This window comes from Balaenoptera musculus, chromosome 12, assembly GCF_009873245.2.
Source record: "Balaenoptera musculus isolate JJ_BM4_2016_0621 chromosome 12, mBalMus1.pri.v3, whole genome shotgun sequence".
NCBI classification, from domain to species: domain Eukaryota; kingdom Metazoa; phylum Chordata; class Mammalia; order Artiodactyla; family Balaenopteridae; genus Balaenoptera; species Balaenoptera musculus.
The window spans coordinates 49,649,767-49,662,985 of NC_045796.1; the positions used below are offsets into that span (position 1 = coordinate 49,649,767).

At 42.7% G+C, this 13,219-nt stretch overlaps 1 protein-coding gene across 1 annotated transcript in view; it reads right to left on the reverse strand.

The window, feature by feature from the left end:
• SLC16A10 (solute carrier family 16 member 10) overlaps positions 1 to 12,769 on the reverse strand; it is a 131,777-nt gene extending 119,008 nt beyond the window's left edge. The window contains exon 1 of the mRNA XM_036871330.1: positions 12,253 to 12,769. Coding sequence (XP_036727225.1) covers positions 12,253 to 12,598 — 346 coding nt within the window. The 5' untranslated portion in view covers positions 12,599 to 12,769. The remainder of the gene's footprint in view (positions 1 to 12,252) is intronic.
• Between the last annotated feature and the right edge of the window lie 450 nt (positions 12,770 to 13,219).

Here is a 13,219-nt window from a genome sequence, read left to right on the forward strand (position 1 = left end):
TCACTCTGGATTTACAATTATGCATACAAACACAAATATTCATCTATTATCTCTTCTGACCCTTCTCTAGTCCCTCTACCCGCCCTCCAAAAGAGAAATATCAATAATAATTTCCTGTGCTGTGTCTGGCTGGGGCTCAGGTGTGATTAGCATCGCATGATCTAGCTCTTAGCGGCTGTCCATCTGATATTAAATATCTCCATTTTGATCCAAAACAAAATGTGGCCAAATAATGTAACATGATTTAAAATCAGTTCCCTGGGACTTCCCTGGTGGTCCACTGGTTAAGACTCCGGACTTCAAATGTAGGGGCCACGGGTTCAATCCCTGGTCGGGGAACTAGGATCCCACAAGCTGTGCGACACAGCCAAAAAAAAAAAAGCCTCTCCTCCTAATCTGTTCATATACAATTAACGAAAGATTGTCATTATAAAAATAAAATCAGTTCCCTTTACCAGTTCCAGTCTATTCCATAATTAACATTTTTCTCTGAGAAGAAAGAGACAAAACCTAACAACTACAATGAAAACTCCATACATCTATCATTTATTCCCACAAAACTGCATAATCTTAGGCCAAATTTACTATTACAGTCATTAAAGTTAATACTTCTAATGCTAATGGTTAATTATTTTTTAATATTAATATTTTTATTATTATAAAAGCAACACTTGTTCAACATAGAAAAACTAGACGCTACAGATAAACCAACAGAGACTAAGAAACCCAAAAACCTGGCACTGGGAGGTAACTTTGGAGTCGGGGGTACTGCTGCCAAAGTTCAAGTGTTACATTACTGCAGAAAAACAACGGCAACTTTCTGCCCCCATCTGCGCTAAAACATCACTTAACTTTGTGGAATGCGGTTGTTTAAACAACCATTGACAAATGTGAATCCTTTGAGATGCTGCCATTTGAAATTGGAACGTGAAGTCAAAACTAATAAAAAGGATAATTAAGCAAGATGAAAAGGTTTTTACTATTAAAACCAGTCACCAGACTAACCCACCCCACTTGGCATTAGTACCTACACAGAAAAAGTCAATAAATACCTCTGTTTAATGAGTAGTGATTTTCTACTCTAATGAAACGTATCTCAGAATTGGTTTTTGGATCCAGTCTAAGTTGGTCACAAGACTAAATAAATTTTGACTTTCTGAACACATGCAGAACACTGTTCATGCAATTTACTCTTTAGCAAAAAAAAAAAAAAAAAATGGGTAAAGCTGAACCACAGACCAATGCACCTTTCCCTGAGTTTTATACGTTAATTTAACCACTGACCTTTCATTTAGATTTAACTATCTAATGATAGGAAAGCATACCTTGAACTGAATTCAAAACTCCAGTCACTGACTCTCAAGTTGGAGGACTGGAGGAGGAAGGCAGCACAGTTCCCCCTCACTAAGAGAAGCATATCAGAGAGGCACACTTACTTTTAAAAAGCATATTCAGTATTATAATTTTGCCTTCAAAAAAACAAAAAAATAATCCTAGGGAATTCCCTGGCCATCCAGTGGTTAGGACTCATCACTTTCACTGCAGGGGCCTGGGTTCAATCCCTGGTCGGGGAACTAAGATCCCACATACCACGTGGTGCGGCCAAAAAAAATCTTAATTATTTCCATAATACCACTAAAAGTAAAGGGACAAAATCTTAGCTGGTGGAAAAATACAGAAACATGGCTTTATCTTCCGGGTATTAGGGAATCTCACTCAAAAGTTAAACTACCCTTGGAGGTGTGTATCAAAATTTTCAACAGCTATGAGACTTTTATGTTTGGGAACAAAGGGGGTTAGAAACACTGCTTTGGTCCACGTACCTTATTTCAAATCTTTATTTCATGTGTATCCCCATAATTAAAAATTAGTGAAATGCAATAGCCAAGACATGGAAACAACCTAAATAATGTCCATTGACAGATGAATGGATAAGGGAGATTTGGTACTGGGTTGACCAAAAAGTTCCTTCAGTGTTTAAGTAAAAATAAAAGACACATTTTTCATTTTCACCAAGAACTTTAAAGAACAATGTATTCACTGTTTTGTTCCACTACCTTCTGTCATTTTTCAGGCAACTTCATAATTCCATCTTCCAAAACTTTTTCTTTTTGAGCAAAGAACTGTTCCAGGTGCCTTTTACAGTCTTACAGGGAATTGAAATTTTTTCCATTAAGAGGATTTTGTAAAGACCAAAATAAATCGAAATCCAAAGGTGCAATGTCTGGTGAATACAGCAGATGAATCAGAACTTCCCAGCCAAGCTGTAACAGTTTTTGCCTGGTCATCAAAGAAACATGCGGCCTTGCGTTATCCTCATGGAAGATTATGCATTTTCTGTTGACTAATTCCGGACGCTTTTCGTCGAGTGCTGTCTTCAGTTGGTCTAACTGGGAGCAGTACTTCTTGGAATTAATCGTTTGGTTTTCTGGAAAGAACTCATAATAGAGGACTCCCTTCCAATCCCACCATATACACAACATCACCTTCTATGAATGAAGACCAGCCTTCGTTGCGGTTGGTGGTGGTTCATTTCGCTTGCCCCACAATCTCTTCTGTTCCACATTACTGTACAGTATCCACTTTTCATCGCCTGTCACAATTTATTTTAAAAAACAGAACGTTTTCATTGCACTTAAGTAGAGAATTGCAGGCAGAAATATGGTCAAAAAACTTTTCTTCGCTTAACTTATGTGGAACCCAAATATCAAAGCGATTAACATAACCAAGCTAGTGCAAATGATTTTCAACACTTGATTTGGATATTTTGAGTATGTCGGCTGTCTCCCACGTGGTATAACTTTGATTGTTCTCAATGCCTCGATTTGATTGCTATCAACTTCAACTGGACTACCCGACCGTGGAGCATCGTCCAGCGAGAAATCTCCAGCACGAAACTTCGCAAACCACTTTTGACACGTTCGATCAGTGGCAGCACCTTCTCCATATATTGCACAAATCTTTTTTTTGCATTTGATTTGCATTTTTACCTTTCTTGAAATAATAAAGCATAATATGCCAAAAATGTTGCCTTTTTTCTTCCATCTTCAATATTAAAATGGCTACACAAAAATTCACCAATTTTGATAATTTTTTTTTAAGTGCACGCTGATATGACAGCTGTCACAATACAATCCAACAAAATTGTTTCGAATGAACTTAAAGACAACTAAGCACTATTAGAGTCAGCTTACAGAAAAACCCAAACTTTTTGGCCAACCTAATACATATATACAATGGAATACTACTCAGCCGTTAAAAAGAATGAAATAATGCTATTTGCTGCAACATGGACACAACTAGAGATTATCATACTAAGTTAAGTAAGTCAGAAAGAGAAAGACAAATACCATATGATATCACTTGTATGTGGAATCTAAAAATATGACACAAATGAACCTATCTATGAAACAGAAACAGAATCACGGACATAGAGAAGACTGGTGGCTGCCAAGGGGGAGGGGGTTGGAGGAGGGATGGACTGGGAGGTTGGGGTTAGCAGATGTAAGCTTTTATATATAGAATGGATAAACAACAAGGTCCTATATAGCAAAGAGAACTATATTCAATATCCTATGAGAAACCATAATGGAAAAGAATATAAAAAAAAGAATAATTCAGTTATATGTATAACTGAATCACTTTGCTGTACAGCAGTAATTAACACAACATTGTAAATCAACTACACTTCAATTAAAAAAACTTAATGGGACTTCCCTGGTGGCACAGTGGTTAAGAATCCTCCTGCCAATGCAGGGGACATGGGCTCCATCCCTGGTCCAGGAAGATCCCACATGCCACGGAGCAACTAAGCCTGTGCATCACAACTACTGAGCCTGCACTCTAGAACCCGTGCACCACAACTACTGAGCCCGCGTGCCTAGAGCCCGTGCTCCACAACGAGATGCCACCGCAATGAGAAGCCCACGAACTGCAAAAAAGAGTAGCCCCCGCTCACCACAACTAGAGAAAGCCCACGCGCAGCAACGAAGCCCCAACACAGCCAAAAAATTTTTAAAAATTTTAATTAAAAAAAAGAAAATCATGACTACATTAATATAAGCACGTAATAAAGTTAGAAATTCTATCTGGCCACTTTCTTAAAAAAAATGAAATGAAATGAAATAAAATAAAATTTAAAAACTTAGTGAAATGAAAAAAGACTTCAATTTGGGAATAAGGCAAGTCACCTCCTCAATTTCCTAGTTCTAGTTCCTACATGCAAGGCGGAATGCAGGCATTTTGCTGTTAATGAAGATAACTTAGCTAAGAAGGTATGATCACACACATGTGGTACACAGATAACTAAGAGCACTGCTCTCCTCCATTACTCCAGTCCTAGAGGGCGGCTCTGGGTGGTGCTTCTGCACAGCTCCCACAAGAGCTGGAGTTGCTCCTTCTGAAACACTGCCAATAAAAACACCCACAGTTGTGCCTGGGTGGCACCAGGCTAGACGGGTGCTCAGAGCTGGGGTGAGCTGACTGTTGGAGCAGTGTTTGGGGTTTCGTTTGTTTTCATTAAGGTTTGTTTCACTTCAATATGAGATCAGATCTCTAGCTGGGTTGTGATAACTCTAAATGCAATGGATTGGACGACTTCACAGGATTTCTGATAACTTGGGTAGGAGAAACTAAAGGTTCTAGAGAACATTTAGGTAAATATGCAGGAAATAGTTTCAAGGGGATAAAAGGGCAGTATTCTGCATTTCAAGACAACTTTAACAGAAGGATAAATTTTTGTCCAGCTAAAAAGATGCTCTTAAATTCAACTTAACGGATGTTAATACTGATATCATGTGTCCCAACCTTAAACCATGCAAGTTGCAACTTCATTATCTATAAATAGAGGTAATGACACACTACAATGCTACTCTAAAAAATAAAATTGAGTAATGTATATGAAAACCCTTTCTTTATGGTAAAGAACTATGTAAATTATCACTTAAACAAATATGGATTATCTTAAAAGTGCCTTTCACAGAATGCTAGATTAGGATGGGTTGAAATTAGGTTCTCTGTCTTCCTCTCTACTCTAAGCTTAATTCGTAACTCACTTGAATTCGTGCTACCCCCAAAACATTCCACATGCATCCCCCCAAAACGTAACAACAGTTGCATAAAAGCATTGTTTATCCCATAGTTGTGATAAAAGAAATAAAATGGCCAACCATTTCATCAGAATCTTATAAGGACCAACAACCACACTGAAGAGAGGAGTGGCACCCATAAAGTCACAGAGGCAAAGACAGCAGGACAGATTTGGGAAACTGCAAGACCTTTGGCTAGGCTGGAGCGTAAAAAGCAAGAAGGGAAAGGGAATTCCCTGGCAGTCCAGTGGTTAGGGCTCCACACTCCCACTGAAGGGGGCCCAGGTTCGATCCCTGGTCAGGGAACTAAGATCCCGCACGCCGCACAAGATGGGAGAGAGGTGAGAAGCACGGCTAGAGGGTCAGGCAAGGGCCAGTGCTCAAAGGCATTTGGTTTTCTCAGAACTAATGGGTATCACTGACGGCTTTTAAATAGAAAAATGATATGGTCCAATGTTTCAGAAAAACCACTCACATGTATAACTGAGGACAGGTAGACCAGTTAATGGGTTATGACAATAATTGAGGCCAAAAGTAATGAAGGCATGAATTAAGGCACAGCACTAAAGGAAAAGACAGGGATTGACTTATGAAGCATTAAGGAGGTAAACACAAAAGGACTGTCTAATTTAACGAAACAGGAAAGGAAAGAGGAGAAATAAGAAATTAAGATGGATTCCAGGTTTCTGACATGAGCCATCAGAGGTGTTATGCACTGAGAGAATTCAGAAGGAAGGCTACGCCTATTCACAGGTGTGCTGTTGTTTTTGGTGGCAGGTGAACACTAAGTAGGGTGGCTAAGAAATTAGTTCATTTTAGCTAAGTATGATGTATCTGTGCATCTAAATGGAATTTTCCAGAAATAGGTAATATGGGTCTTGAACACAAAGAAGAAATTTGGAAATAACACCCCAAGATAGTGGCTAGAGCCACAGGGCATATGAGACACCCAGGGAAGGCAGGAAAAGTGAAGCAAGCACATGGCCTGGGACTGAGCCTCAAGGAACTGCAACATGGATTCAACAAGGACCCTTATAAAAATGATACAACAAATCACATCAAGAGCACAGAGTACAACTTATTCTAAAAGATACCTCAAAACCTCTCCTGAAATAATCCATACACTTTTATTTTTGGTTGAGTTGGTTCTTTAGACAGTTAATTCTATTGATAAAAATTCCACGATAAAACACCACAGGAATACTCATATTGTTGTACTTAATCAGAATTCACTACACACTATTTACACTTTTCAGTCTTGCTCTGAACTCAGAAACATTCTGGAAACGGAGTATGAAATGCTCACACCATGCTCATGTCTTTATTATTCCAAAATCCCGGAACTATTTTTGTGGTCTAATAACTTATTTTAACAGGCAGTTTAGATGAATTCACATGGATGTTTTAAGACGGAAGAGAATGAAGGAAATTCAAGCATCGTAACAGCTGCCATAAGTGAGTTCTCTTGGCTTTTCAACCTCTCTTTGAGTGCAAATAAGAGTCAGGTATTATCTGAAGAGCAATCTACCTCCACACATGGAAGGTAGAGTTGCGTTAATGATTATAACCAAAGAGCCTCCCTTTTTGGACCTTTTTGATAGCCTACTTTCCTTTAAAACTGTTGGATTTTTAATACCTTCATTTGTACTTGAAAATATCCAAAAGAGGAAGATAATGTGCAGTGTTTCTCAAACTTATTTAACCACAGCCCTCTTCTTTAAAGAAAGGCTATTAAAGAACACATTTTGGGAATTACTAAAAGAAGTAAGGGTCTTCTTGACCAAGCCTCTAGACCACAAAGACATAATTTCTTCAAAAGAATATCACTAATGACCCTAAATACTGATTCTGAGAACATACTTGTTTTAAATAGTTGTTTTTTAAACGTCAATATACCACTAAAATATTTTTTTTCTTTTTCCAGGAAGAAGGCAGATAAGTAAACTAGACTAATACCTTAGTAAAATCCCAGAGAATATCCACAGCACTGTGTCAGGAAGCTAAAAGAACCCTAGAATCTTTCTCAGTTCCATGAAGGAACTAAAAATAGGTTTTCCAATAACCAAAGTTAAAGCAAAGTTGCAATTTCTAAGGGAAAACAATGTTCCAGTTAATTGCAGTATGTTTTAGTTTTCCCAAAAGTGTCTGATTTCCCCCCATCCCGGCAAGAAGAACGTACAAATGAACAGATAAAACTTAACTGAAAAGAGACAACTCAAGCTCAGCTTGCTCCCTCTGATGGACCTTTCTAACACAGCAGTACGTGCAAGGCATATCTCTGAGTGCCATGTCAACAGCAGCCAGGATAACGTAATAGGGCTGTGATGCACTCAACATTTTTAATTGGTTCTACTGCCTAAATCGGAGTTCGGCTTTCTTCCCCTTTCCAAAGTCTTAATTTCACGAAGTGAGATTTATTGCCACAGAGAAGAGGCCATCAAATGCCTTTCCCAGCCTCCACCATTCGTGGGAATTTCCTTAGAATTTCAGCCTCTTACGTTAAGACTGAGTCCTGGTATACTGCAAAGAGAAGTCCTCTGTTTACTTATTTGTATCCCACAGCAGATCAAAAGGGAATCAGCTGTTCTCTTTGGGAACAGCTGACTTCCTCTCTCTATTACCACCTCCAGTGCCCAGCACAGAGGGTGTCAGATACTTGGTAAACATTTGTAGAATGAATAAGGAGTAACATTAAGATGTGTAAACTCGCTTATATCTTAGTGTGAATGAATTTCTCCACGCCCTTTTTCTGAGAAATTTTGGGTGGATCATCAGTGACATAGAAAGAGGTAAGAGAGCCCTGAAGAGAAGAAGTAAAGCCTGAGGAAGGTTCCTCTTCAGTTCTGCCTGGAAGTACTGTCCTGCTATGGATCAGTCTAAAGGAGCCTGGTTCTTCAAAGGAAACCCCAGACTTCTTCTTGAATGCCATGTGAAATTATCTTGCTTCTCCGTGAACATCTCCCTATACTTCAAAAACCTAATTCTTTCTTTCTTTCTTTTTTAATTTTGGCCACACCACACGACTTGCAGGACCTCAGTTCCCCAACCAGGGATTGAACCCGGGCCACAGCAGTGAAAGCACCAAATCCTAACCACTAGACCACCAGAGAACGCCCAAAAATCTATTTCAATGAGACATCAACAACTGGCAATTGCTTACTGACAGCCAAGTAAGACCAAGAAACAGGGACCCTAATCTTTCAGACCTCTTTTCTAACGCCAGAATTCTTGGTATAGTACTCAGTCAATTTCTAACACTTGAATTAACCAAACATAAAGAAGGTTGGATTAGCAGAATGTTATCTAGCCAATGCAACATGATCTAGCATTAAAAACCTAGCTTCTGAAGTCACATAAACCTGAGGTTGAACCCTGGCTCCACCACTTACTTAATCTCTATAAGCCTGAGTTTCCACATCTGAAAAGAAAGATTAAATAAAGCCTATCTCAGGACTTCCCTGGTGGTCCAGTGGGTAAGACTCCATGCTGCCAATGCAGGGGGCCCGTGTTCAATCTCTGGTCTGGATCCCACATGCATGCCGCAACTAAAGATCTCACATGCCGCAACGAAGACCCGGCACAGCCAAAATACATAAATAAATTAAATAAATAATAAATAAAAGCTCAACAGATAAGTTTCTTTAAAAATAAATAAATAAATAAAGCCTATCTCATGGAGTTGCAGTAAGGTTTAAAATAGGAATGCATGTAAAGTGCTTAGCACTGGGCCTGGCACATGTGAAGTTCTCAAGAAATATGAACCATCATTTGGAAGCCTAGGTTCCCATTCCACCACCACCTCCCTGTGTATCCTTGGGCTTATAATTATAAAGAAGCTAATGAACACATGGAGACTGCCCTCTAATGCCGGAATTATCAATCATGAATAACGTAATAGAAAATGGACCAAGGGCTTCCCTGGTGGCGCAGTGGTTGAGAATCTGCCTGCCAATGCAGGGGACACGGGTTCGAGCCCTGGTCTGGGAAGATCCCACATGCCGCAGAGCAACTAGCCTGTGAGCCACAACTACTGAGCCTGCGCATCTGGAGCCTGTGCTCCGCAACAAGAGAGGCCGCGATAGTGAGAGGCCCGCGCACCGCGATGAAGAGTGGCCCCCGCTTGCCACAACTAGAGAAAGCCTGCGCACAGAAACGAAGACCCAACGCAGCCAAAAATAAATAAATAAATAAATAAATTTAAAAAAAAAAAAAAGGAGGGAGCGGCTGCAGAGAGAGGATATGGAATGCACGGGCTCTAGTCTCTCTCTTCCAGACTTCGAAAATGGACCGAAACTTTGAAAAAATAAAAGCCTTAAACCGTTCCAGATATGTTTTATGTTGTACTTGAAGTTAGCATACGTTTGATCACAGATGACTCAGCATTAGAATATCCAAATAAAAAAGACTGAAGAGTCAAACTTCAAAGCAGGTGTTCTCAAACACTTCAGGGCCTACTGTAGATGAGACTTTATATGAAACACGTGTGTGTGTGTGTGTGTGTGTGTGTGTGTGTGTGTGTGTGTGTGTGTGTGAGAGAGAGAGAGAGAGAGATGGAGGGAGGGAGGGAGGGAGATGGAGGGAGGGAGGGAGATGAAGGGAGGGAGGGAGGGAGGGAGGGAGATGGATGGAGGGAGGGAGGGAGGGAAAGAGAAAGGGGGGAGAGAGAAAGAGAGAGAGGAAGAGAAGGAAGAAGGGAGGGAGGAAGAGAAGGAGGAAGGGAGGGAAGAAAGGAGAGAGAGACAGAAGGGGGGTGGATCTCAACATTAACTGGCTAAAAGACTATCCTGTCACCATTTTTTCACCGATGAGGTGACCTCAGACCTTAAAGTTTATCTGCTGTACATGTTTCACATATCAACCAAGTACAAGTACAGGCTTTTGTGCCATCTAGCTGGGGTGTTACACAGGGCCATTACAAGTGCACAGGGCCCCTCTGCAGGAATTAGATAAAGGGCACCCAGAGCACAGGCTGGTTTCCAGTCACCACTGACCCTGAGTTGTGTACCTTTGTGCAAGGGCACAACCAACCACACATGGCAGTCACGCAGACGAGCACCAAGATCTTCAGTATTTAGCTGGCACACCTGTATACCTGTTTGTGTGGTACACACCCCCCCACACACAAACACGGCTGAAAGCCGTCAAGGATTTAAATGAGTAAATGGAGAAAGACATTCAACAAAACTGAAAATAGAGAGTTTCAAAAAGTTCAAGAGAGCAGGTCCCTGTGGCCTCCCTCCCCTTCAGCTACCCAGAGTTGGCCTATTGTAGCAATGGGAACCTTGGGGACAGTAGAGAGCCAGAGGCTTTGACACTGCAAAACTCTGATCCCTGGTAAAGCTATGGTGTCTCTCCAGCATTTGCTCACTCTCTCTCTCAAAAAAAAGTTAGGAAGGAGAAAAAATAAGACACTCCACAGACACCAATGGATCTACTCACCTGAGTTTGCAAAACCAGTGGTAAACAAAAGACTGTTTTGTTTTGGTGTTTTGACTGCAATAAACGTCTGTAATCCCAGGCAAGAATATGCTAAATACTGAAGGAACTACTCTTAAAATGTTGACTCTGTGAATTCTGCCTCCTTGGGCTTTTTCCTCCCAGATACCTGATACTCATAGAGAAAAGACACAAAATAATTTTTGTTTACTACTGCATATGCATATCTATCCTGCTAAACTGTACAATAGTTGCCTTCCAAGCAGGTACATCATATTACATTTTGAACACTTTTTGTACCTAGCCCTGTGACCTGCAGAACACAACAGCTTTAAAAGCTATTTAAGGAACAGAAATTCCAGGTTAAATATGGTACCTGATTCACATGCGCAAGGAGCCAATGTACAAGAATATGCATGGCAGCATTGTCTATAGTAAATTTGGAAGTAACCTAAATGTTTATTAAAGGAAAAATGCATATAAAGTATAATATATTCATACAATGGAAAACTATGAGTTAAAATGTGAAGAATTTAAGCTACCAGCTCAAATTAAGGTATTATGGGGATAAACTGCAAACACAATGCAGAGTAGAAGAAAAGCTGAATAATGATACATATAGTATAATACTCTTTATATATAAGGCTTTAAAACTCCCAACATTACCTCTCTCTTAGAATTTGTTATGAGTCTTGCATATTTTTTGTATGCACACTAAAGACCTAAGGAAAACTCTAAAAACAAATGAAAATTAAAGTTAAAAAAGAAAAAAAGACCATTAACCATATAGTTGCCCAAATGGCAAGGAGGGAGCCTGATTTAGTAATGGAAATCACTTGGCCCTTTAAGTCATAAGATGCGTGTCTTATCTCCATTCTGGGGTCATTAAGACACTTTATTTCAACAAGCTTCACTTTTCTCACCTAAATGGGGTTGACAACGCCTGCCTTGCAGGATGACGTGAAATAATGTACGTAAAGGCATTATACAGAAGGTCTTGGATTTGGTAGATCAGGTAATAACCAACCCTCTACACGGAAAAAAATTTTGAGTGTGCACCTTTTTCATCTAATTTGGTATATGATTAAATATGACAAAGAACACACTAGGAAAGGGCAACCCTTCATCTCCCTCTTCCCAGTCCCTGATCTGGCTGTCTCCTATATTCAGCAGAGTGACATCCCCTTCCCCCCCCCCCAAAAAAAAACGCCACGAAACCGTGGTTCCTTCAGGGCCCCCTTCCGAACTCCAGTGACCTTGGAATACATATCTTTCATCTCGCCAACCCTGCCTCCCCGCAACACAAACAGCCCTCTGCAGCGCCGGGGGCAGATGAACAAAAACCCAACCGTCACGGTCACGAAAGAGACCGTAAAAATGACGGAGCGGTGTAATTGGGTTTGGAAGGGTCTGTTTGTTTTCAAAAATTAAGAGAAAGTCTACCGCACACTCTTAGCCCCTATTCTGCAGAGAGGAAAGCAGGAAGATCTAGGCAAATAAGTTTTGCGACTTGTTTCCAAATACAGTGCCTACATCTGGATTCAACACAAAGACAGGCGCACCGAGCAGGCTGCTTTTGCAATTGGACAGACCCACCCCTCACAACCTCCACACACACGGACCCACAGAGGCGCACTAGGCGGCGCCGACGCTCGCTCCGCACGCGGGATGCGCGGGGGTCCCCGCGCCAGCCCCCTCGGGGCTGGTCGCGGCGGGTGCTGTGCCTCACCTGTCTTGAAGACCATCTTGTCATCGTCCTTGGACCCAAAGGTCTTCAGCATGGACACGAAGAGCACCCCGCAGGCGTTCTGGATGCCGAATACCGACCCGTTGCACCACATGGCCGCCAGCATCACCAGCCAACCCCAGCCGCCCTCAGGGGGCTCAAGGGGCTCAGCGCCCGCCGGTCCCGCCAGCCCCGCCAGCTCTACCTCCACCTTCTCGGGCCCCGCCGCCTCCGGGCCATCCAAGGGTCCCGGCCCGGGCAGCGGAGCGGCCCCTGGGGGTGCGGGGCCGAGCGGCTGCGCCTCGCTCGTCCCCCGCGCGGCGGCGGGCTCCTCCTGGGAGGGCACCATGGCCCGAGGCGGCCCCCTCGGGGGCCGGGGAGCGCGAGGGGCGCGAGTTCCCGGCAGGCTCGCGGAGGAGCCGCCGAGTTGGGTTGGCGGGCTAGTGAGGCCGAGGTGAGGGTGGTGGAGCCCCCCGTGGGCAGGCGGCGCAGGAATAACACTCGAGCCTCCTGGCCCACAGCCCCGCACCCTGACTGAGGAGGCGGCCTGGCAGCCCGCTCTTAAAGACTCCCGCCCCCCCGCCCCACCTCCTGGGGGCGTGGTCGGCGGTGGGACCTACCCCGGCCCGCCCCCCCTCCCGCGGCGCGCGGAGCCAGGTGCCTGCGGGTGGCTGTATCTGCGCGCGCGCCTGCAGCGGGGCCTCCTCCTACCCGGCGGGGGTCACAGATGTGTAGGTCACCCCGCCACAAAGTGTTAACGGAAGGGGCGCGTCTCCTCCTAGGTGCACGCTGGGTGGGTCATCAGGACCACAGTGCGGGACCTTCTTTAGCCTCAGCTCACTGACAGCCTCACGACCAAACTAACATTGTCTCTTTGTTTTCTTTTTTGGCATTCACCTCTTATTACTAGTTCTAATATATAAGATACGTTATGCCACCTGCTGACTTAAAAAGGAAGTCGGAAAGATCA